General features: G+C 37.5%; 1 protein-coding gene across 2 annotated transcripts in view; it reads right to left on the bottom strand.

Moving 5' to 3' along the window:
• LOC125225838 (RNA-binding protein 24-B-like) overlaps positions 1-26,828 on the bottom strand; it is a 45,146-nt gene extending 18,318 nt beyond the window's left edge. Inside the window, exons 1-2 of one of the 2 annotated variants that reach the window (XM_048129697.1) lie at positions 26,364-26,828; positions 7,673-7,799 (exon numbers count right to left, since the gene is read on the bottom strand). In XM_048129697.1, the coding sequence (XP_047985654.1) occupies positions 7,673-7,799; positions 26,364-26,585 (349 nt within the window). In that variant the 5' untranslated portion in view covers positions 26,586-26,828. The remainder of the gene's footprint in view (positions 1-7,672; positions 7,800-26,363) is intronic. The other variant, XM_048129698.1, reaches the window with a different exon arrangement.
• Positions 26,829-27,238: the final 410 nt, after the last annotated feature.

Below are 27,238 nucleotides of genomic sequence, written 5' to 3'. Positions count from 1 at the left end.
GGAAACTACAACGCAAAAAATGCGTTTATCACTGCTTCCAGTAGTTCCACAGGTGGTAAATCATCTTTATTACTAGATTCACCTACTTTTATCAATTTTAAAGCAGTTAATTTGACTTTATTCAAGGTCAAATTACTTTACCCACTAGTGGATAAAATGCGTTTTTACCCGCTGGTATTGAAGGACAAAACACGTGTTTCCGAGATAGTGAGGGGAAAAGAATATTTACTTACTTACTTACGTTAATAATTCTATGTCAATGTTTTCCCACAAAAAAAGTATAAGTCTGTGTGATGATATTCATAACCTAAACCGCGTATTATAAGTATAACTCATTACAATGTGGAGTCTGTGAGAGGAAGTCTTTGGGCTCACACGGCCGTGTGATGCACTGATGGTCAAAGCAATTTTGTTGACTTTATGCCAGCAAGCGCAACTGCCGTACAAATTGATTGCAGATAACGCAATTAATTTATTTAATTGTTAATGCTAGTGGTTTCATGAGGACTGAAAAGGTTACGTACACATGTTCCTAGTTCCTACTATGTAAATAATAAAGTAATTTACACTTTGTTTAGTTATAGGGAAAAAGTAATAAAATATCTATAACTGAGCAAATCAAACAGGAAAACCAGGCCATGATTATATTGATTATAAATCGATTTAGTGGCAACGTATGGATTATCAGTAGAAAAGAAATCAGTTAAAAAGTAATGTATAAGTACTACATTTTGTGCTCATGTGTATTCACATGGCTTACTAATAAACAATAAGTACATATAATTTCCATAGTAGAGCATTAATTATTAATGGATTGGTGACTGAGGTGACGTGTTTAACTGTAAACCTCATCATCGCTGTGGTTGTGCACAGAATATTCCAACTTTATATTTCGATAACTAGAAAGACTCCGCGCCTTTAAAACTTCCAAGTAAAATAACCCAAACACAATTTTTTTTTCAGTACAGATGGTGTTTTTTTACGCACTAGTGCGAGAAGTGGTTCATTATATGCCAGGTCGAAACTTTGAAGGCTCATCTGTACTGAAAAACGTCGTACGATACACGTGCGAAAAGGAAATTCGTAACTCGTGTCAATTTAAAACACTCCCTTCGGTCGTGTTTTAATTTATCGCCACTCGTTTCGAACTTCCTTTTTTACGCACTTGTATAGTAATGTACTATTTCCCCTCACTAGCTCGGAAACACGTGTTTTGTCCTTTAATACCAGCGGGTAAAAACGCATTTTATCCACTAGTGGGTAAAGTAATTTGACCTTGAATAAAGTCAAATTAACTGCTTTAAAGTTGATAAAAGTAGGTGAATCTAGTAATAAAGATGATTTACCACCTGTGGAACTACTGGAAGCAGTGATAAACGCATTTTTTGCGTTGTAGTTTCCTCGCTATAGTGAGGGGAAAAATTTTGTGTTACACTCGGGTGCAAATGTATTTTACTTCTCGTGTGTTCAAAAACTCACAAGTTCAGGATTCTATTCTCGAACCACTCGCTTCGCTCGTGGTTCAACTATAGAATCCTTTCACTTGCTCGTTTTTCAGTTCCACACTCGGCGTTAAAATACAACTTTGCCCCCTTGTATAACAAATAACTATTAAACCCCCGACATAGTGGACCGATTTCCATTACACATGGCTAAGAACACTCCTGACTGATTCAGCTTTCAAACAAAAAAAAAACTAAATCTGAATCAGTTCATCCTTTCGGGAGCTACGATGCCATATTGCCATAGACAGACAAACAGACACGTCAAACTTATAACACCCCGTCGTTTTTGCGTCGGGGGTTAATTAATATATTATCGTATTCCTCTATAACACATAGAGTACCGCGTTTTAACCAAAGCAAGTACTTACATGTTAATCACAAGCCAGACAATATTGGTTTCTGGTGTACGCAACATTGTAACCAAAAAGGGTGATTTCAGGTAACCGGGGGTTGTCGCCCGCAATCAATTAGCGGGCGTCGTACACCGAGCACTTCCGTTTCCGAGCGTTTAGGGACATCCGGCGGAGCGGAGCCCTAGCCGTGTAGGTACCATTGAGTAATTATTACTTCGTATAGAGGAGCTATACCAAACAACGAACGTGTCACAGCCTGTAAGCTGAAGGCGGGGCGAGGGGGCGGGGTGTGAACCAATGGCCTGCTTCCGTAACGTCGCAAGCGCTACGATTTTACTCGGCGCTTACGACGTTTCGGTCGCGATGATGAGTCCTGCATAGAGTGCATAGATTAGAAGAAGATTAGAAGTCGTAGTATAGAAGTGACATGGGTTTACATGGGCATTTTTTTAATTTATGACTCTCAATTTGCGTGAGTTGTTAACAAAAAACATAAATCGCTGTTAGTTTTGTTTTTTGTAACGACAATCAAGCTTGAAATCTGTATTTAAAACTAAACTTGTTTCACGTTTTGTATTTAGATTATAGCTTAGTATAATTTACATAATTAAAACAAAAACGATGTTTTTATTGAAATTCCATGCTTAATTATCGTTGCAAAACTAACAGCGATTTAACTTTTTCTTAACAATTTAATGCCTAATTATGTATAGTCGCATACATAACTTTATCTACATCCATGTATGTATGGGCGCGGGTTTATCGTCTTATACAAAATTTGAATTTCGCGCGTTTTTATACTCTCATAATTTGCTTGACCGTCTACCTACCCAAATTCATTCAGATAGGTTAGGTACTGCACATACATTTACATATTCACATGAAATTCGACACGCGTATTGAGAATCTGTTATAGACCGACATGTCGGAAAACTGTGCAATTCTGACAATAATAATTAAATAACCTTTTTTGCGTCGATACATAGATAGAATTTAATGTATGATAGGAAACTTGAACTAACTTGCGATATTGTCACGTCTGCTTTTGTTGCATTTTTTACTCTTTGGTTTCAACGAAACATGGCCGCCGCAACATGGCGCTTCGGCATGAGTTTATATTGATACATTTTTTAAAAAGTAAGCGTGTTTAAACAAAAATGCAGTAAACCTACATATGAAAAGTCACTCCTTGGCTTTAGTTAGATTTTCCGGAGCAGTTTGTACAGTACCTCACTACACATGACGGCATTATTTAGACGAAATATTTTTCATTGCGATACGTCAATCTACCACAGCCGTTCGGCACAGACTAAGCGCGGTTGTGCCGATCGGCTCTAAATGTTGTTACACAAAATCAAGTTGAGGTGCCCTCTCTAGTTAACATAATTACTCAAAGGTAGGTACAAGTACATTAGTTTGATAATTTTGATATGTTGCAAGTTATATTCTCAGATTTACCAGAGTAACTTGAACTAAGGTATTCCCTTTATAGGGCCAATATACACAAACATTTCCCGAGCGTCTAGTCAACTGTATAAACTGTATTGGCTGTTCCTCGATGCAAACTGCGCAGCAACGTTATTTTCTATAACGGTGACGCTCAATGGACGCTATAGTGTGGGGAGGCCCTAGGCGTAGGCGCTTACTCGGGGATTAAGAGCCCGATGTCTGCTTTTGGCGCTTGCCAAAATCGTGATAACTAATGGCACTGGTACGTATTTTTATATAAGCGATTGCAATATGAACTACTTTACTGGATGAAAAGATTTTCTAGCAGGGAAACTATGCTTAGACACGGTTTTTGTCTCTAGAAAAACTCAGAACCCTCTAAGAATTTTTCTGTTACAAAACTTCTATAAGTAGGTAATGCACGTAATAAAGCGTTATTTTAATTGTAGCCTGAAATTTCGACTCGCCCTTACTGCTTTGTAAAATTTAGTAGGTACCTACCTTAAACGACTTAAACACATTCTAATAGGTAAGTTGCACCTAATATTTCAAGTAAGTTCTAAGCCACTAGAAGTCGGCGTCATAGCCCAGCTCATGGCAAAGATAGCAGTTAATCTAACGCTAATTTTATCGACTGCACTATCTCCTGATAACGCTTGATTTATTATTAAATACTTAACCACGAGTGAATTCGCAGATATAAGTAATTAGATTCACTGTTATCGGTTTATCAATTCTACTATGCTATAAGTTGTATAAAAAATTAAATAAAAAATCGGTACTTAACAGCATTAGACCGACCTAAACAAAATCTGAGTTCAAGTATGTATAATCACTGCCTGTAATCTAAAGAATAAAGAAATGTTTTAAATACAGAAATCTACGCATAAACTAATGAAGTTGTACAAAAATTCCACATTTGAGTAAGCGCATCAATAAGTAATGTTCAAGTAAAGCTTGCGACACATGTACGCTGACCCCCGCGAAGCATTGTCTCACACACGGCGTAGTTTTTGTCAAGCGAGGAGATAAAAAAAGGATCATTGTGCTTGCTAGAAAAAACGTTCCTTTTACAAACAGCTGAGCGATAAGGTTACTAACGAAATCAACGAGCATACACGGGTTAAACGCCTTGTTCGTTAATGATCTACTGAGTTAAGGTTTGTACTGGATTCCTTAGCGTAATGTTTGCTTCATTATAGAGCTGTTCAAACTCTGGAATATAGTTTCAGTTGATTATCACACAGTTAAATAATTATATTAACATATTTTTCCTGTTTTTGAAAGCTAAGTATGATACAATATATATCCGCTATGTTTTTAGAAATAAAATATTATAATATGTTTGTTGGTAAACGTTTATGTAGACATTTAGAAATTAAGCACCAGACTTGGAGAACAGAAAATATATAACTTTGTTATCGTAAGCACCATCCAAAGGCGTATGTACCTGCGATGTATGGCGTATTAAGCTTAAGCGTATGTACTGCAAGTTATAGCGTATAGGTATGGCTATTTGCTGCCTGTTTCAAATCAATACGTTGAAGGTGCAGTTACTGTTGATAAGAGATTAACAAGCTAATAATGAACAGCGTGAAAACAGTAGGAATTTATAGGTAGGTACTAATCAATTATAGACTCAAGGGTACAACAACATCATCCATTATATTACATTGATTTTTTTTTATTGTACAGTTGAACTGACAAAGGTCCATAACGCCACGCCATTTCGCAACTATGTTGTGTATTACGTCAGACTTAATGTAAGAGGGGGGCTGATACACGAGTAGATCTGTAGGATTTGGAGCCCTTCTGAATGACGGTGACGTCATAGTACCTATTACCTAGTCACATAGTCGTACAATCGGTACGCCTTACATTTCAGTTTAAATATCTAATCGTGTGTAGTTGTTTTTAAAACATATAAAAAATATTACGTAATTAAATGTTAATAAAACATGCAAGGACAGATAGTAATGTAATGCCTTGCATATAAACGAAACGTTAGAAATGAAACTAAAAGTTAATCATTAAAATTTTGAGAAGCCATTAGTTACAGTCTAACAGCGTTTGGAAGTTTCGAACACACTCAAAGACATTCACATATATTCGGAACATTCTTAATTACGACTTTGATCTACGATTATTAGTATTAGACTAGGCTAACGGCTGGCTATTACGAATGATAAAGGTTGGCCTCCTAAAGGTACAACATAAGTATATAAAAACATGTTTCGTTTGATTATTATTGAGTATTAGATTTAGCATACTCTCCTAACAGAGGTTAGTCTATAAAAAATATTATTTATAATTTATTTATTTATTTATTCTTTATTGCACATAAAAAAATAAGTACAACTGGTGGACATAATGCCTTAAGGCATTCTCTACCAGTCAACCACTGGGTTAAAAAGAAACATTTGGTACGTGCAGGCATCGTGACAGAAAACAATAATCAGATATCACTTTCTATTCTACTATTTACAAATTAAAACTATTATCATTAAATACTATAATGAGGGGATGAACTTATACATATACTCTATAAGATATACTTACATAAACAGCTACTTATATACATAATACCTACATGTACCTACAACGAAACGTTAATCACGAGCCAGTGAAGTGCTTACGAACCATGCGTTTGAAAATAAATTTACTTGGAACTTTTCTAATATTTAGTGGAAGGCCGTATAATTATATTCATTAAGTTCCTAATACTTGCAAATCTAAAGTTTAGCCCAGGCATTGTGATTTTAAATAAATACCAGAATCCTATATATCAAGGCAACCCAAGGTTTGGATACCAGTAAGCTCAGAGATCTTGGATTTTTTTATAGAATTTTCTACAGGTCCTGCGCGAACCGGTTCATTTGGTTAGGCCGTGACTGTAAATTTTGTTCTTACGATTGATAACCGGTCGTCCATATTGTTGCAGTACTATTTACAGCCTGACCAGAAATATATTGACTGCGCTACGCCCCATCTTGCGGAATTTTATAAGAACTATTTTCTTCATACTATACTGAACTGTCACCGCATATGTACCTACATCAGAATAACAGCGCCCTCTTGACAATAGTCCATTGAGTAATTATTACTTCGTATAGAGGAGCTATACCAAACAACGAACGTGTCACAGCCTGTAAGCTGAAGGCGGGGCGAGGGGGCGGGGTGTGAACCAATGGCCTGCTTCCGTAACGTCGCAAGCGCTACGATTTTACTCGGCGCTTACGACGTTTCGGTCGCGATGATGAGTCCTGCATAGAGTGCATAGATTAGAAGAAGATTAGAAGTCGTAGTATAGAAGTGACATGGGTTTACATGGGCATTTTTTTAATTTATGACTCTCAATTTGCGTGAGTTGTTAACAAAAAACATAAATCGCTGTTAGTTTTGTTTTTTGTAACGACAATCAAGCTTGAAATCTGTATTTAAAACTAAACTTGTTTCACGTTTTGTATTTAGATTATAGCTTAGTATAATTTACATAATTAAAACAAAAACGATGTTTTTATTGAAATTCCATGCTTAATTATCGTTGCAAAACTAACAGCGATTTAACTTTTTCTTAACAATTTAATGCCTAATTATGTATAGTCGCATACATAACTTTATCTACATCCATGTATGTATGGGCGCGGGTTTATCGTCTTATACAAAATTTGAATTTCGCGCGTTTTTATACTCTCATAATTTGCTTGACCGTCTACCTACCCAAATTCATTCAGATAGGTTAGGTACTGCACATACATTTACATATTCACATGAAATTCGACACGCGTATTGAGAATCTGTTATAGACCGACATGTCGGAAAACTGTGCAATTCTGACAATAATAATTAAATAACCTTTTTTGCGTCGATACATAGATAGAATTTAATGTATGATAGGAAACTTGAACTAACTTGCGATATTGTCACGTCTGCTTTTGTTGCATTTTTTACTCTTTGGTTTCAACGAAACATGGCCGCCGCAACATGGCGCTTCGGCATGAGTTTATATTGATACATTTTTTAAAAAGTAAGCGTGTTTAAACAAAAATGCAGTAAACCTACATATGAAAAGTCACTCCTTGGCTTTAGTTAGATTTTCCGGAGCAGTTTGTACAGTACCTCACTACACATGACGGCATTATTTAGACGAAATATTTTTCATTGCGATACGTCAATCTACCACAGCCGTTCGGCACAGACTAAGCGCGGTTGTGCCGATCGGCTCTAAATGTTGTTACACAAAATCAAGTTGAGGTGCCCTCTCTAGTTAACATAATTACTCAAAGCAATAGTCACATATTTTGGTCAAGCTTTATAAATTAGGTGGATGCAGTTGCAGTGAATTCGTTTATTGGCTTCACGTACCTGGCGCAAGGTTCCCTCTGGGCTTGGCCCCGAGGATGGCGAGGTTAACGTTGGCTTTCCTGCCGTCGATGATGGGGTTGGGGTCCTTACACGCCCGCTCCGCTGCTGACCGGTCGCCCATTATTACCTGAAACATAGGGCACGAGAGTCACTTTGGAGCACAGAACACCCCACTAGAAGCCAAATGCAAGCGATATTGTTCGAGACGCAAATCACCAATCCTTGCGGGGTGAGGCGGGCGCGCACGGTGCTGCCATTGGTCGTTTCAAATAATGGCGCGCCTTTATGATTAGCAGTAGGGATGGGAATGAGACATGTCTATTATAGACAATGGTACCGGTACCAGTACTGTGGTAAATTTGTTTTGCAACAAATTATAATATTATAATTAAATTATAATAAGGCCTAGTTACCCTTCGGGTTGGAAGGTCAGATGGCAGTCGCTTTCATAAAACTAGTGCCTACGCCAAATCTTGGTAGTAGTTTCCAAAGCGGACCCCAGGCTCCCATGAGCCGTGGCGAATGCCGATGCCGGGATAACGCAAGGAGGATGATAATTGTGATAGCATCTCAATAAAAATCATTCTAGTAACTAATAACTAAACTGTGCATTTTTACTTACGTTTACTAAGTTAAATAACCAACTAAATATTCTAAACTAATCAATGAACTAAATACCACTACAGACTCTACAGATTCTAGATAATTATTCACTATTACAAATCTGCTTTCTTTTATATTTCATAAAATGGTAGCACATGGTACGAACGGCAGTACGAAGTTCCCGCAACAGACATAAACTAACATGGCCCCATGCCTAGTCGTTTACGTGAAAGGGATAGCATATCACATTTTTAAAGCCGCGTTTATATTTGTCTGTTGTGTTGTGTCGTGACGCATCAGAACGGTATCGGTTTCAACCATTTAATATTGTTGCATTCACATTTATCTGATGCACTGTGTTGTGACGGCTTGTGTTGTGTCGCGTCACAAGCGATCCCGGTCCGCGTCAGACCGGGTGAAGTACGGGGGGCGGGGCAGCGACACGACACAGCTCCTTTGGCTAGTGTGAACGCGCCAGTCTTGTGTTGTTACGCATCAGAGCTGCAAGTATGGATGGCGAACTGCTCGCTCCAATACCTCCTTCTCTTTTTTTCTTTTCTAAGAAGCGTAGCCAGCGCCAACAATTGCAATTCATCTTCAAAATCGGAATCTGAATCGGATGATTCTTGAAAAAACATTGTAAACGTGTGAGCTATCCGAGTGCTGAGAACGAACTGATAAAAAATTGCGTCAGAATGCGTCATAACACGTCATATTAATGTGAACAGTAGCCATCACGACAGAGAGCATCACAACACGACACGACAGACAAATGTGAACTTAGCTTAACTCGGTAAAGAGGGATGGACGCGCCTCGGCGCCGCTCAGCACAACCATATTGACCAGTATAAATGAACTCCGCGGACAATAAACAATATTCAACAAAATAATTAATTTGACTTAACTGTGGAATGTTGTTCCATCTTTTTTACATGTAGAAGTGTTAGAAGACTTGCCACACCACTTTATGCTGTAAGAGACCATTGTTTGCAACCAAAATTGATTATTTAAGATTTTTTCCCGAGCGGACACGGACACTGTTAGCGGGTCGTATACTTGGGCGCTACTGATCGGTGTCGCACGCGTTCAAACTTTTATAAACCTGATTTGTCGTATGCTTGGTGACCGCGAGTCGCCCTGTAAGGGCCATCTTGTTGTATTGATCTGTGCTTTGGAGAATAGAAAAATGTGGTTCATGAGATAGGAGAAAGATTGAAATGAGTTAATGTTACCTATAGAGATCGTGATCTTCATGACTTACAACAAATTCTAATCGCTGTCTCATGGTCATTGTTGTATATCATATATATGTATACATATTGTATAACAACAACTTGACTGATGTGATGTAAAGCCTAACCAGAAATTTATGACTACGCGCCATGTTGCGGAATTTCATTCGAACTTATTTTTAACCGTCGCCTCATATCTTAGTGGGGACGTTTATCGACAAAAAGAGGCCAAACCTTTTTTTTCTTGACCAAAGCATGAAACTTGGCACAGTTGTTCCTTATATCAAAATAAGCCGATTAAGATCGGGAGCCTTCGGGAGCCTCCCCCCTGGGGCTCGGGAGGGGGGGCCAAAGTACCGCTTCACCCGGCTTGCTTTGAAAAATTCTAACATAGCCCGTTTAGTTCATAGGTCATGTTTGGTATCGTTTTCGAGTAAATCAATAACGTAGAATTCATTTTTGGTACTAAAATTATAATTTAATGGTAAATAAAATGAAAAAAAAATTAAAAGTTTGAAATTTTCATCTATGATTTACAAATTCAAGTCATCATAAATGTCAAACTGTTTGCTTTTTCTACAAATAAAAAATATGATATGAAAGCCTATTTAATATAGATTATGAATAATATAACTTTTACCCACCTTTACTAACGTTAAGTTTCATAAAAAAAACTTTAAGCCGCGCGGCGTCGGGACGCCGCGAGCGTAATTTTAAAATGCCTTTATTTTAAAAAACTCTATTAGAACCCGTTTAGCTATTAGGTCATGTTTAGTATCATTTTCGAGTAAATTAATAACGTAGAATTTAGATTTGGTACTAAAATGACCATTTAATGTTAAATGAAATTAAAAAAAAAAAACTGTGAGTTGCAAATTCAAGTCACCATAAATGTCAAACGGTTTGCTTTTGCTATAAATATAAAAATATGATATTAAAGCCTATTCACAAAGGATAGTACGCGTTCACCTACGCGAGCTTAGACTGTGTGCGGGGAACGCGCCTCTTTCATATATTTGATCGCCAGTGTCAGAGGTGTGTTAATGCATAAATAGAAAAAGATTCATTATTATTGACTCCGGTGTCGACAACGGCAACACTCGGGTCGGACCACACGATCTAAAGACCGACTGTACCTGTTATTTATTTATTGTAGTGAATCCTGAAAGAAATTTATATAATAGTATTTTATACAATCGTGATATAATACAAAACTTTTCAGTAGAGTACCATGTGTAGTACGAGAGTGAAAAGCTTAATTATATCACTATTGTATACAATACTTTTTCTACGAGTCATCATCTTCATCATCAATGGACGGAAATATCACCATTCATGCAAGATAAAATTAATGTCAATAGAGTCGTTCACCATTGTATCAACATCGAATTACCTAGCAACCAATTGTTTGTAATAACCGTCTCTGATTGGCCGATAACGCGACAGATAAAAAAAATATGTTTCAGATGCAGGAAAATTTGCCAGGTATATGCCAGGTTATGCCAAATTAGTATAGAAATTGTATGAAGTTCTATTTTTGAAATTATTATAATTAACTAAAGTCAATTATAATGAGCTTATTATAATTGAGTCGGAACTGCCATAGAGTATCCAACACTGAAAAGTTAGCACTTATAGTTTAGTCTGTGGTGTCCTAATTGACAGATTACTCATACTCATACTCATACTATACATTCCCTTCACAGAAACATAGCTGGGTACATATAGAACTGCATAAAGAAGGCTCTACCCTCTTTATGCAGTTGCATCGTTTTTTGCAACCTGATTTACATTTACATCTTGTAACTTCTAAGCATATACTGGCCACTTCAGTGTTGTCTGACCAGAGTGACCAGTGTGGTACCCATTCGTCTCCTTTTTCCTTCCATCCCCAAGAAGACGAACTTGGCAAATTTTGGTGTGGCACCAACGCCTGACTCCAAACAAGAACGCCCTGAGTCCCATTTCTCAAAACTGAAAGTTACAAGTTACAAGAGGAAGTCTCTTTCCAACTTGTCATATTAGACATTGACAACCAGTTGAAAATTGTAACTTGTAGCTTCGAGAAATGGGCCCCTGGTACACTGTGCGCAGTATATGCTGATGCAAGGCAGCCTCTGAAGGAGGTATGTTCTCCAATTGTCGATCTTTTCTGGTACCTAAAGAGGTAGGTACTTCGACCACTCATTCACCGTTACGCAACGACTTGGTCTGAAACAATATGTGCATTATCATTTTAGAGTCTACAACTATCAAATTACAACTTTTTGGTGGATCACGTAACCTTCAGTATTACCCACTTACGTTACGTATCATACATAATTATTACAAACTTTAGTAGAATCTGATTTGCCTCTGATATTGCTCCATCTTGTTAAGTTTGACACCTTGAGTGGCCTGGCTAAGCTTCAAAGCCAAAAGAAAACGTTTCTAGATTAGACATAGTATGGGTAATATATACGATAAACGCAGCTTGAAACGATCAACAAGGGAGAAACATGGCCACCCAAGGCTTCAAACTATTACGAGATGGAGCAATATCATAGATAGGCTAATCAGATTCTACTAAAGTTTGTAATTATTTTGTATGATAGGTAAGTGTGTAATAGTGAAGGTGATCCACCAAAATGTTGTAATTTGATAGTTGCAGAATCTGTTTAAATAAAATGACAATGCACATATTGTTTCAGATCAAGGGTCCTTACGCAACAGTGAATGAGTGCCGGAAGAACCTCTTTACTAGAAAAGATCGACACTTGGAGAACATACCTCCTTCCGAGGCTGCCTTACTTTATCATATACTGCCATTTTGTCTAAGACTGGGGCTAAAGACATGCCAACCACACCCTTGCTGCCGACGCATTAGGACACCACGGACTCCACTGCCAGTCTATTGCTGGCCGAATTTTGTGACACGCTGCACTTAACGATTTAATCCGCAAGGCTCTCGGCACAGCGAACATACCGACAACCCTCGAAACTGTCGGCTTGTCAGCAGCAGACGGAAAGCGGCCTGATGGTTGCTCGCTTTTGCCTTGGTTTTTGGGACGACCCTTGGCGTGGGGCGTGACCTGTGTGGATACCTTGGCTCCGTCCAACGTCTAACGCTCGGCCCAGAAACCAGGGACTGCTGCTGCAAAACGCCCAGTTTAAACGCGCAAATATGCATTTTTAAAAAACAACTACATATTGATCATGGTCATCAGACACCAAGCAGTTCGTGAAGGAAGCTTCCACCAAACTTGTCTGGGTGTTTGGTGACATACGCATAGGCTTTTACATCATATTTTTATTTAAAGAAAAAGCAAACAGTTGACATTTTTGTTGACTTGAATTTGCAAATTATAGATGATTTTTTTTAAATTTATTTACCATTAAATTATAATTGTAGTACCAAAAATAAATTCTTTGTTATTAATTTACTCGAAAACTATATCAAACATGACCTAATAGCTAAACCGGGTCTAATAGAGTTTTTAAAATAGAGGTATTTTAAAATTACGCTCGCGGCGTCCCGACGCCGCGCGTCTTAAAGTAATTTTTTTGTGGAACTTAACGTTTGTGAAGGTGGATAAAAGTTATATTTTTTATAATCTACATTAAATAGGCTTTCATATCGTATTTTTTATTTATAGAAAAAGCAAACAGTTTGTCATTTATGATGACTTGAATTTGTAAATCATGGATGAAAATTTCAAATTTTTAATTTTTTTTTAATTTTACTTACCATTAAATTATAATTTTAGTACCAAAAATGAATTCTACGTTATTGATTTACTCGAAAACGATACCAAACATGACCTATTAACTAAACGGGGTAAGTTAGAATTTTTCAAACCAAGCCGGGTGAAGCGGTACTTGGACCCCCCCTCCCGGGCCCCAGGGGGGAGGCTCCCGAAGGCTCCCGATCTTAATCGGCTTATTTTGATATAAGGAACAACTGTGCCAAGTTTCATGCTTTGGTCAAAAAATTTAAGGTTTTTCAATAAACTCCCCAACTATCTCAAGAAGGACGGTTATCAAGTCGTCTGTATGTTTTTTTATTTTTTATTTTTTTTAATGTTTGTTCCTCGATATCTCCGTCGTTACTGGACCGATTTTGAAATTTTTTTTTTTAATTGAATGTATATGCATACAGATTGGTCCCATTTTTCTCAGAACCCAGTTCTGATGATGGGATCCTGGAGAAATCGAGGGAACTCCTCGAATCTGAAAGGCATACATATAGTGATTTTTGTGTTTTTAAAGGAACAGCATGCATTTAGGTACGGAACAGTGACATTTGGTGCAGTGGAACTGCTGATGATGGCCAGAATAGAACTCTTCAAATCTGAACGGCACGCTTATAGTGACTTTGGTATTTTTATAAGAACAGCATGCACTTTCATCCAGAACAGTGACATTTGGTGCAGCGGAATTGCTGATGATGGTCAGAACCGAACTCCTCAAATCTGAACGGCACGCTTATAGTGACTTTGCCATTTTTATAAGAACAGCATGCGCTTACGTCTAGAACAGTGACATTTGGTACAGTGGAACTGCTGATGGTCAGAACCGAACTCCTCAAATCTGAACGGCACGCTTATAGTGACTTTGGTATTTTTATAAGAACAGCATGCACTTGCGTCCAGAACAGTGACATTTGGTGCAGTGGAACTGCTGATGATAGTCAGAACCGTACTCCTCAAATCTGAACGGCACACTCATAAGTGACTTTGGTATTTTTGCAAGAAAAGCATGCATTTAAGTTCAGAACAGTGACATTTATTTATTTAGTTATGTTTGTTAAGCATATTGAGTTTTCAAGTCAAAGTTTGTCAAGCTTCGATTTCTTATAATATAATATCGGATTCATGAGGAATTGAGGAAACTCCTCAAACCTTAACGTTATACGTATATTCATTTATGTTGCCATCTAATAATTAAAGCATTAAAAGCAGTTTTAAAAAATACCTACACATTTCTACATAATCCAACATTCGCAAGTAACTTTCACCAGAACCCGAAAGGCGACGGTTTTTTTTTCTTAAAAATTATATTCTTCAATCTTCATACTATACCGAACTGTCACTGCATACATCAGAATAACAGCGCCCTCTTGACAATATACAGTCATATTGGTCATTCTGGTCAGGCTTTATTGTCTACTAGCGACCCGCCCCGGCTTCGCACTGGTACTATACCTACATGTAAACCTTCCTCTAGAATCACTCTCATCATCATCATCATTCGCCTGCCCTTATCCCATTCATTTGGGGTCGGCGCAGCATGTCTTCCGCTTCCATACCTCCCTATCATCCGTCATTTCATCATTCACTCTAGAATCACTCTATCTATTTAAAAAAACCGGATCAAAATCCGTTGCGTAGTTTTAAAGATTTCAGCATACATAGGGACAGAGAAAGCGACTTTGTTTTATACTATTTAGTGATTTTAATTGATAATTTAAGGTTGCGATTGTTGTACTCCGTAAAATTGGTCTTTTAATAGGTACCGACTAAATCTTCGAGTAATAGTATGTTACACTGAGATGTTACACGACTGAAAAGTTACGCTACCAGGCGTCACCAAATGTCATGTCATGAGCAAACATTTATTTTCAGCATTCTAAAAGTTTTTCTGCCAGTTAACAAAATTGGGGCACTATAGTACAAATAAATATTCATTGACACCTCTAGCAAGTTACGTGTAGCTTTTGGAATAATTGATGAGCAGTTGGAACAAAAAGAGCTGCATGTTTGTTTGAATTGCGGAAAACGGATTACACCGGACAGGCCATTACGCTAATAGAGCCGGCTGAAAGATAGCTTTTAACATGAGTTTAATACTAGTAGTCCTAGTTTCTGTCGTCCTTTTCATGACTGATGATACTGATTTTTGTTTTTCTAAGATCTAGTTACCGCCGACTCGATTTTAGAAATCGGATTAGCCAACAGGCAATACCTGAACCATAAAACGAGCAAGTGACCCTTGAAAGGGGTTAGTATTAAACAGCTGAAGAATCGTCAATTGTGGTAATCAACGTATTATATGCATTAGGCAGGTACTACTAGTCATGTCATGTTGTAATCTAGGTTTACTTTATTGCCGCAATTATAGAGCAAATAAACCGATAGTTTCAGCGCACGCCGAGTTTGTATTGAATTGATTTTCATACCGTACCTACTGCCTACGCTGGAGGACACCTCGGCATTACCTATTGTAATGAAAACATGAGCCGGGTCTGCGTACCCACTGTTCGACTCACCAGTTGTACCTGACCCTCCCCACTCAGCGCTCCACTGTCAACACTCATACAAACTCTCATACTGTTTCAAAACGTCAGAGATCATTTTAACCTGGCCTGAATGCATAATATCGGATGGGTTGATCAAATCGACTGAACTAAAGTAAAATGTCTGATGACCTCCGGATATCGGCGGTCTGACGTCACTCGATTGACAATTTAAATGAGTTCGTTTTTCAAAGTGCGACCAAAAGTGCAAGTAAAAAACCCATCGCATATTGATAGTGTTCCCGATTTGTGAATGTCGATTTAGAGAATTTAAAATGATCAGCATATGAATACGAAACGTAAATAGATCCTACATTTAAAATACGAAATAACCTTAATATACCTAAATATTATAATTTATTACGAATCTATACAAAAGAGTTTAAACTTGAATAATGTATTAGTTTTGTGAGGAACCAAGCATGTCCACGGTTAAATAAATTAATTATACAAAGCAACAAGTCAAGGTAAACAATACTCTTTTGTGACTTCTTTCTCTTGAAAACTAGGTATCAGATTCGAATCCAACACAAATTACTGAGCCTAGACATCCAAAGCCTTCAGCGACTAAGTTCGGATCACACTTCACCGGTTCGTTGCACATTTTGCACAATATTTTAATCGTATGTAAAGTTCTTGCATACGAGCACTTGATTATATGCAGCAACATCTGACATGCAGAAAGTAATATGAAGTATATTAACGGTAAAAAACAATGACTTGTTTATAAAATAGGAAAATACATAATCATAACTTCAATATCGTTATAAACTTCTATAATAACAACTTTAACTTATTTTCTAAACATCACATACTTACCATCCTGTATAATGAAACGCATTCATCAAAGCGTGCAAATTAAAGTTCGATACGAACCGATAAAAGTTGCAGGCTATCGTAACACAAGTAATAATAATTGTAGCTTGTAAAATTATGGTTGTAATCCATAGAATTAGAATTGAAAACTGGACCTCGATTCGCCATGCGCCAGAAGCGTATATAATGGAGAATTGGGAGAACATTTTAGTAATTAATTAAAAGAAAAATGAAAACACGAGCCAAAATTTCCTTTCACACAATAGGGGGTATAAGTCGTAGAAAAGTTTTAGGCGAAACGTTAGCATAAAATTTTTCTTCCTTTTTTAATTCAGATACCTTACCTTTATGCAATTGTTTTGGAATTAACCACGGACTAGACAGCTACTAATAATACTTCGGTAACATTTATAATATTATTGTCGTCTTATTAGGAATATTGAAATTACTTCGCTAAAATAAAATAAATCTTACAAGCAATTATATGTACTTATGTAATAGGTATTATTATAACTGACTGTACAATTGTCTAAAGATTCTAAAGGTTCTTGTGGCCTCCCTGTTTCCATCATCAGATACTTAGATCAAACATCAGCATCGAGAACAACAACAACAAGTGGGTCAATCCAACATGAGAGATTTGATGACTTACACAAATATTTTTTTTTTTTATTAATAGAAAAATGGGAAATTTTACACCTCCGGGAGGACTGGAACCTTAGACCTTTTGGAATGCCGGTCTAGCTGCTCTGAACAACTGAGTCACAGAGGCCTGCTGGATGTGTGATAGGTATAAATGAAATCGCTCGCAGTTTCTGTTTGATAAAAAAGATTAACTAATAATACTTCGGTAACATTTATAATATTATTGTCGTCTTATTAGGAATATTGAAATTACTTCGCTAAAATAAAATAAATCTTACAAGCAATTATATGTACTTATGTAATAGGTATTATTATAACTGACTGTACAATTGTCTAAAGATTCTAAAGGTTCTTGTGGCCTCCCCTGTTTCCATCATCAGATACTTAGATCAAACATCAGCATCGAGAACAACAACAACAAGTGGGTCAATCCAACATGAGAGATTTGATGACTTACACAAATATTTTTTTTTTTTATTAATAGAAAAATGGGAAATTTTACACCTCCGGGAGGACTGGAACCTTAGACCTTTTGGAATGCCGGTCTAGCTGCTCTGAACAACTGAGTCACAGAGGCCTGCTGGATGTGTGATAGGTATAAATGAAATCGCTCGCAGTTTCTGTTTGATAAAAAAGATTAACTACATAGGCACAGATAGACAACGGGAGAAATGAATTATTATGAGTTATCATGCAAATCATACGGTGTACGGTATCACACGGTAATAGCTTCTGGTAATTAAAACACTCATAAAAGTCATAAAATAATGAACATAATGCTTCGGCAGGCATTATGTTCATTATATTATGCAGGCATCGGTTAGCCCACAAGCATATGTAAGCGAGGCGGTAATATTTGCTTTTAGTATTCCTTTGTTACCTAAAAAAAGGTCAGGCTGCCCTTTCTTTCAGGTTGTTCAACCTTAGCAAGGGAAACAAGACTTACAACGAATTCAAGTGAGAGAAGGTTCTCACGTGATGATGATCTCACTGGAACATTATTTACATGAACATATTTACATAATTAATTATATAAGAAAATAAGACAAAACTTAAAAGCTAGCTAATGTCTAAAATAGGTCCTTGAGGCATTGTACCAAGGATACTAGCGACTTTTCCTCGCTGTATCGCAATGCTGATACGTTGTGCGAGGAAGTCGCCAGCTCTTCGGTCACTAGCTACCTCAACCACAGAATATATAATTGTTCAACTAGCCGCTTCGCGATTTCTGTGAACAGCTTGTTCGCGCTGGGACCCCATGGACCTAGTTTCTACGCCTACTTAGATACATTATCCTAATGTCGCATACTTATATGAGTTATGCAAATTATTGTATATCGTACCAATTGGCTTTCCGTTATCAACTCATTCCATTATCGTTAATAACACATTATCCTATGGTGGAAAAAATGCTACCGCACCGCTCGGGACTATCGCCTACTTTACTTATCTGACACAATTAGCATTATTATACAGAAGGCAAGGCATACCCGATAAGTTATAACACCTTACCTAACCAACAAGCTGGAATTACACCAACCGCTTATCAATATATCGCATACTAAACAAAACCAGCAAAATGTGATCTGCGATAACGAATAGCTGAATATAATGCCGAAGTCACATTTAGATTGGTTTGTTGCGAACCGTGTGCCTCATCGGATTGGAATAATATAACCAGTGGTATTATCAGTCCTGGAATGACCCACATTCACCGACGTTTTTATGGCTAAAACCACGTTATCCAGAAAAAACTGTACAGTTTCTGTCGTACGAGTAAATACCGGTTCGGAATTAGCAAATAAACTAGCCAAATAATTTTCGCGTTGGCAGATCGAAAGTAAACAATAGAAGATGTTCAGATGACTCTTAATAGTTGTACTCGTGCCAAAACTCACAAGATCAAGTCAATAAGTACGTTTGAGTCATTATTATTTCACGATTATAAATCGTTTAAATTATTAGTCGGTCAGTAGTGTAGACAACGGAATCAGTTGGAGGTTTTATTATCATTATAATGATAAATTATGGCTCCTGTCCTGTTGATGGTGAACATCAATTTTCTCGGTTCCCGGTCTAGTTGCTCCTTTTAAAATAAATTACAATGATAACCTACTTCATATGATCTCATATAACTTGATAAAATATAGAACATTGTTTCATTTTTTTAGATTGAGTGTGGCTTACAAATTTAATGTAGTCTAAACTTCAAAATGAGTGCCCCTTAAAGGCCTAAACCTAAAAAAAACTATATCCATCATCAGTGGCAGTTTTTAAAGAAAATTGATTCTGATGAATTAGAATTTTGAAAAACCCCCGACCGCGACATAGTAGACCGATTTTTATGAAACATGGCTAAGAACACTCCCGACTAACTCAGCTTTCAGACAAAAAAAACTAAATCTAAATCGGTTCATCCGTTCGGGAGCTACGATGCCACAGACAGACACACACACAGACAGACAGACAAACAGACAGACAGACAGACACGTCAAACTTATAACACCCCGTCGTTTTTGCGTCGGGGTTTAAAAAATGAGAGCAAATCACACATTCTCGATCTAAAGCGTTGACGACTTCGACGATGATGACGACGATAATTTACCAAACGGCAACACATTTACTTAAGACTAACTTATTTACTTAGCAGAAGAAATGCGAAGTGAAATAAGCAAACGCATTGTGGATGGGAGTCGAGAGGCGTGCCCAAATCCAAGCCGCCCAATCGCCGTGAACATTACTTTGTAGCTCTCGCCACGCCTCGCTGATTCTACCTCTGTTTAGGTATTTTGGACCAAGTGCTCTTTGTTTACACCTTCTTCAAGTAATTATTATTAATTTGTCATAAAATATGGGTTTCATCTTAATTCATCGACTTCATCTGTCGTGCATTATCGTGCTTAGCAATGCACGGTCGAGAAGTTTCCAAAGTTGCAGAACATTCCTCATGAGAATTTTCGGTAACTTCTGAGAATGTTCTCGAGAACGAGAATTTATCAGAATACTTAGTAACTTCGTAGTTTATACCATAATTTCGTCGAACTCAGCAAGTCAAGACGTAGTCCCGTGGTAGTGCGCTGGCTTCGTATGCCGATGTTCTCAGGTTCGATCCTGACAGCGATCTTTTCGTTTTTATTTTGTTTGTTTTTTTTTTTGGTTAAGTATACATATATTGGCATGACCAAAAACAGGCATCAAGAAATAATAGTTCGGTACCTAATTTAAAAAAGTCAGGACTAAAACTGGGAAGTCTGAAAGTCGAAATGTTCCCTGAAGTATAGTGAGAATTTAGGTAACTTATCACTTAATTATCAACAAAATAGATAACTGTAATAGACAATATTATACCTATAATAACATATAGTTTTATATTATGCCCATTTAAACATTATTTCAAGTATATTCTCTTGTTTAAATAATAAATTGCATGTTGCGGGAATGTTCTGCGAACATTCTCAAGAATGTTTCCGCTTTTTGGGAATGTTCTGCAATTTCTACAATTATTCGTGCTACATAAAATGATTTTCAATTTTTGCTGCCCAACCATGGGCATGTCATGTAATAAGTACCTAATAAAAGGTGGTTATTAAAATTACATTTCATATTTAAATATTATGTTTCTCCGAGAATACCTATGTCGGCGATTGCGTCTATTGCCACGACTGCAAAACAATTTGTATAAAAAAAATTTTTTTTTTTGGGAAAAATAAATGAAATTACCTGCCACGAACTCGACGTAAACGCATTGAATTAAAACTTTCAAGGCCACATAATTAAACTTCGAGTTTAATTACAACCTTCACATATTGATAAGAGTAGCGAATACTAATAAATATTACCTAATCGGATAAGATAAGACTTGTTTGTGTATTGTATTTCCCTGATCAACTGGTTGGTTTCTACCGATACTGGCACCTATTCTTACAGCTCTGTTTGAAAACTAATTATCTTGAGTGAGACAAACAAGATTCGAATCAATACGTCATTTTTTTTTCTTTGTAAAAATAAGCATTGGATAATCTGGATAAATTAACCGCACCCGGACCGTTCCAACATAAGAAGTATCCTTCTTAGTTCAATCACATAAAGCTAACCTTTTTGTGGCCAAAGAAATATAGATGAACATGACAATTGTGTCGCTTAACTTCAAACCTGGGTAAATCCATTCCGCTTTAAGGTTGAATATATAAAAATATAATATGATCTGAAAGATAATCAACCTTATAGCACAATGGATTTACCCAGTTTTGAAGTCAAGCGACACAATTATCTAAATATGCCGTTCTTAGGAAAATTCTCAAAGTGTCCTCCTATCTCCTATGAAGAGAATTTTTCCTTAGTCCTATTATTTTCCCTTCTGGGGGAATGTGGCACCGAAACCCATAATACGTGTCTATTGTTTCATTTCTTTCTACCTAACAGATAACGAAAGAAGCCATAACAGTGAGTCGTAGTCACCGTAGACCGGACTAAACTAAACGCGAGGCAATGCAACTTTGAACTTATGTAATGGCTACTGCTATTTAAACCTATTATACGTTTATGTACTTACAATTTTAGTAAATAGCGTATTCGAAAGATATCTAGTCGTTCAAAAAAAATCCATTTTAAATAATATTGGACTGGACACCTATGAACAAAAATCCTATTATCGGAGAACCGTTGGTATATTTGGTATTTGCATTTTTTTTCTAAATACTCGTAGTTCAGAATACTTTACATTATGTATTAATTGTATTATGTACTTTAGTAAAATGTTGATGTCAAGAAGCGAGGCTTAGCTTAATTAGTATGATCCACTTAACCATTTTTGATCATTGAATTCTTTGTAATTTAATTAAGGTGTAAATTAAATGGGTAGCTAAATGTAAAGTTGTTGAGGTACTGCTATTGAATATGATGCTTTAGATAAAACATATATATAATGTATATATACTACATATTACATACAATAATTTCACGCCTGTATTCTCAAAAGGGGGCCAGACTACCTGAAACTGCTCAAGTTTCACTTTTAGCAATTTATGGATTTAATTAACTTTTTCCCGCGGCATCGCCCGCGTACTGATAGCAATCTTATTCAAACGTTGAACTTTGGACCCCCATTTCATCCCCTTAGGATGTGAATTTTGAAAAATCCTTTCTTAGTGCTCCTCTCCAACTTATAAGGAATCTACGTGCCAAATTTGGGATCTCTAGGACCAGCGGTTTCGGCTGTGCGTTGATATATCAGTCACGCAGTCAGTGTTAGAGTCAGTCAGTCAGTTTCTTCTTTTATATTTTTAGATGAAAAAATATTAAATCGTGACATTGCACTCATTGCAGTGCCAGGTTGCCAGCTCATCGCCTATATCACAATTAATTGAACCCATATGCTTCAGTTGACTTCTACGTCACCCATAAGGCCATAGGAGGAAAGTTAATTTTTTTGCTAACAAAAGAACTGCTTTGAGAATATTGAGATGCTATAAAGATGAAGATGAAGGTAAGATTATTGCCAAGATACTGAGAAGAAAGGTCCTGCCCTTGAGACAAGTTTAAGACCGGCTCAGGTATCGCGATAGCGATACCTTAATTTGTGAATCTTGATAAGACGTGGTACTTATTAACTAGACTATGTAACTCCGTATAGACGGATAAAGTCTAAGAAAAAAACGTACCTTAAAGCCCTAGAGAAAAAGGTACGGTGGCCTTAGATGGCGTTACACCGTTGGGAAACGCTCGGCTAGATGGCGCTCAATCGCTAATACAGTGGAAACTGGATAAGTGGAACCTGGGTAAGTAGAAAACCTACCCAAGTTCTCGGTCCCAGTCCCTCAGGACCGAATTACCTCTATAAGTGGAATCCATTTTTTTGTAAATTTCTTATTTTTACCTCTGCAACTGGAAGCAGTCGTCTCCGAAACCTCTATGAGTGGAAAAGCTTGGCGTTATAAATTTTGTTTTTTTTAATAAACCGCCACAAGGAGGGTAACTTATTTCGTTAACATTATGGTTTGTGTTTAAACTATATATTTTGTATGAGATCACACATCGTTCAGTTTAGTTTTAGCTGCGGTGCGGTACCGTGCTGTCAGATAAGCAATGCCTAAGCACACAATCAAGTATTTATCTCTTGGGGATAAATTAAAAAACAATCGGATTTTGTCATTAAAGTACAATCGGTATATTGATTTATTTAACCATACTGGTTTCTCTTGCATAAATAAATATTAGGAGTGATTTTGTATATAAGTTACTTCATAACAAAGGAAAGATATTGTTTTTGTATAACAGTATTGTGGGTTATTTACACTACCTATTGCTTTTTGAAGTCAGGATCACAAACCTATTTTTTGTTAATTTATATCTACATGCATATTAAATAAAAGATACATATTTATTTGACCTCTATAAGCGACATTACTAGCACCGACAACCTCTATAAGCGAGAGCCTCTGTAAGTGAGAAAACGTTTTATTTGAACCTGGTTAAGTGGAAAACTGGATAAATGGAAAACCTGGATAAGCGAAACTAAACAGCCGGTCCCTTGCGATTCCTACGACGATCCAGGCAAAGCTCGTATGCCATGTGGAACAGGTATGTTATGTGTAAACAAATAATCTTAATCCATAATAAACTTGTCTAATCTAATGTTAGGAAGTTTCAAGGTTAAGCATGTTAAACCTTAGTGAAATTTATAAACAGACAGTATACAGATAAACAAAGTATTGTTAAATTAAATTCTTCCATAATTAGATAAGTCTAGCTAAATAATTAACTCAAGTGGGGGGTTTTAAAATAATTTTCACCACACCAACTGGTAAAGGCATTCTTTGCTATTCGAAAACAGATAGCAAAATTGCATTTTATCCACAAGGGGGCAAAGTAATTTCATGCAAATTTTAACCCGATGTCTTAATATGTCTGCTAGATTTTACCCTATAAATGATGATTTTGAATCAAAAATATTGAATAAATTGATGAATTTGATTTATTTTGATGTTTTATAGTCAGTATTTTGTTCGTGTTGGTGTGGTGAAAAATTTTGTGTTTCACTCGGTGGCAAAGTTTGTTTAACCTTCGTGCCTTGATACCCTCGCAACGCTCAAGACTCCACTTTTTGAACCACTCGCTACGCTCGCGGTTCAATATTGGAATCTTTCGCTTGCTCAGGTATCAATATTGGCACGTGCGGTTAAACAACTACTTTGCCCCCTTGTAAAACAAATAACTATTTATCCTTTAATTTTTCATGAATTTTTAATTACTTTAGCCTTTTATTTGACTTAATGTGTATTTTAATCTGACTGAATTGTATAGGATCTTTCTTTTGCATTATATAGATTATAATTATCAAGGAGTAGGTGATTTTCTCCTAAGAACACATGAACACATCTCACAAGCATAAAGCAAAGAAATGTCTGCGGCATCTTTAATACAAAGCCTCAAGGGCCTATTTTAGAAATAACCTGGCTAATAAGTTGTATGCTTAGCCTTCGTTTCAACATGTAAATTCTCTGTAAATCAATTTCATGTTCTCCTAATTGTTTCTTTACCAGCGCTAATCTAGCTTTAAATTAGTATAGGAGGCACATCTGTGCTTTCCCCGCTCCCTCCCGAAGTCTCGACAGCAACCACCCGCACGGTATCGGATGTCTTTTGTTTCCCGGCACCACTCAAGCACGCCCGCCGACCGAGCAACCAACCTATCCAAGTAAGCCTCCATTCAAAGGGAAATGGCAATGAATGTAAAGGCTTTAAGACATTAAGTGGCTGTAAGATCAGCACTGTATTGAAAGGCAATTGGAAGCTTATGAGTGCAAAGAAAATGGAAGTATTTTTGCATTGTGTAATTTTTAGATTTAATTAGATAGCTGCGTAAATACGGATCGAATTGATTCGTCTAAAGAAGCAAGAAGTTAATAAGAAGTTTGAGAATTCTATTAAGGTTAAGGTTACGTCAAATTCGTGTAACTGACGGTTGTATTGTATAGTTAACGCAGAGCTGAATTTCCCTTACTAACATTCCTGTTTTCTGCAAAGACCTATCAAATATTCACGTGTACTTTTGCTATTGCGCAGTAACTTGTCTGTGTGAAGCTACCTATTTAATTATTTCATTCTTTGTAACAGTTAACTTTTAATAATAGCTACATAATGTAGTTGGAAATCCCACAATTTATCGTCGAAATTTAGGCTTCGGGTCGGAGTGTGACAGGCGCAGTGCATTGCGATTATTACAGCCATTCTGTGCCACAGGGGTGCAGCGGCCATCCCTCGAGCACCCTACCCTGTACCCGAGAATTGAAAATGGGGTTGTGATTCATTTCTCATGCCCGACGCTTGCAAAGCTCCCAAATTTATTATATTCACGCAGTTTTGAACAAATGGGACAATTCACTTGCATCTGTTCCATGCAAAAAATGGCACCGGCATCGGCATTCAGTCGCTTCAGTCGTGAAATCATGAAACGTGAGTGAGTGTTCATAATTTATATGCTTATAAAAGCATGATAGGTATGTTTTTGTTTAGGTAAAAGAAGTTGGAAATTATAAGTTGCAATGTCCATAACGTCAAAAATCCTTCAGTCCATGAATCTACGTAGACCGACAAAAAGTTTCAGTAAGCTAAAAAAATGTTATTTCTAGGTGCTATTTTCTTTTTCAGTTTTCTTCCAAGAAGCATGACGTGGCCTTTTCAAAGTAAATCCCAAAACATTTGGCAACCGATGTTAGTGTCAAATTCAGGAGTGTTCTTCAGCCCGTGTCGACACAAACCACCTGCGCGGGAGGGCACGACTTCCGTGTTTGATGTAATTTTGCGATACAGCTTGTAGGTATGGGAATACATTATACACACGTAGCTGCCGGTGGCTTAGGTAGGTATGTTAGTAGCATTGAGGTGCGATAACGCTCCTAACCGTGCGATATGCGCGCTGTTTCGCTCCACAATCACAATACGAAGCCATTTCTAAATTCAAACTTAACGCTTTCCCACTTGTTGAAAGACCATTTGGGTTGGGACGTAGAGAATACAAAGTTTACGTTATTTTTTTTTATATTATACTGATTATGTTTTCATTCAGTTGACTGAACGTTCCCGAAGGAACAGAAGCCGCAAAATAAATAAAGGCACTCACAAATCCATATCCCCGACTTTTACTGGTTTGCCGATCTGTGATAACGACAGCCTCCTCGATGTCTCCATAGACCGCGAAGTGTTCCCTCAAGCTCTTGTCCGTGGTGTGGTAGGGCAGCCCCCCGACGAAGAGTTTCGTCCAGGTGGTGTCCTTCTGGCCGGGGAGCGCGCCCAACGCCAGCAGCCCCTCCGGCTCGGCAGGCAGCGCGCCCGCCATGAGCATTCCTTGAACTGCCTCCGTCGCGACGGCCACGGTCACTGGGTGCACTAACACTGCGCGCGGCGCTGGGACTCGGTCTCGGTAACCGGTGGCTGGTAAACTTGCTTGTAAACACTGTGCCGGGCGCGAGCGTGCGTGGTGGAGGTCGGGCGCGGACTGGTGGACGCACGTGGCGCTCGGCACTAATTTTAGCCCCCGCGGCTCCCCTCCCGCCACCAGATGCGCCGGCACCGCGCCACATGCGTGGCGTGCCCTACTGCCTGCTACCCTCCACGTAATGCTAATGATATGCCTCGTTATCATTTAGGTATTTTGGATTTTTAACAATATGACAAAAAATAGAACATAAGCCTTCCTAGCTACCTACTTCATTTTAACTAAGATTAGGTACGACATCGACAGATTTTCCTTCGAAGGTGTTCTATAAAAAAGTCAGCGTCTAATGGGACACAATATTTATGGTTAGGGTGATTACTTAATTATTTTCTGATCCCATTTAATTGTCACAGTTTCCACATTTACGGGGAAAGCACGAAGGCCAGGAAGAGAAATTTCGCTCTACAATTGCTCTACCTCTACATTATTCACGAATTACGACATGTGTAGGTACTTAGTTACGTTTGAAGTTTACCGTACTTCCCGTACATTAGAACTAC

This window comes from Leguminivora glycinivorella, chromosome 4 (genome assembly GCF_023078275.1).
Source record: "Leguminivora glycinivorella isolate SPB_JAAS2020 chromosome 4, LegGlyc_1.1, whole genome shotgun sequence".
Lineage (NCBI taxonomy): Eukaryota > Metazoa > Arthropoda > Insecta > Lepidoptera > Tortricidae > Leguminivora > Leguminivora glycinivorella.
This window is presented reverse-complemented; position numbering and strand designations above follow the sequence as displayed.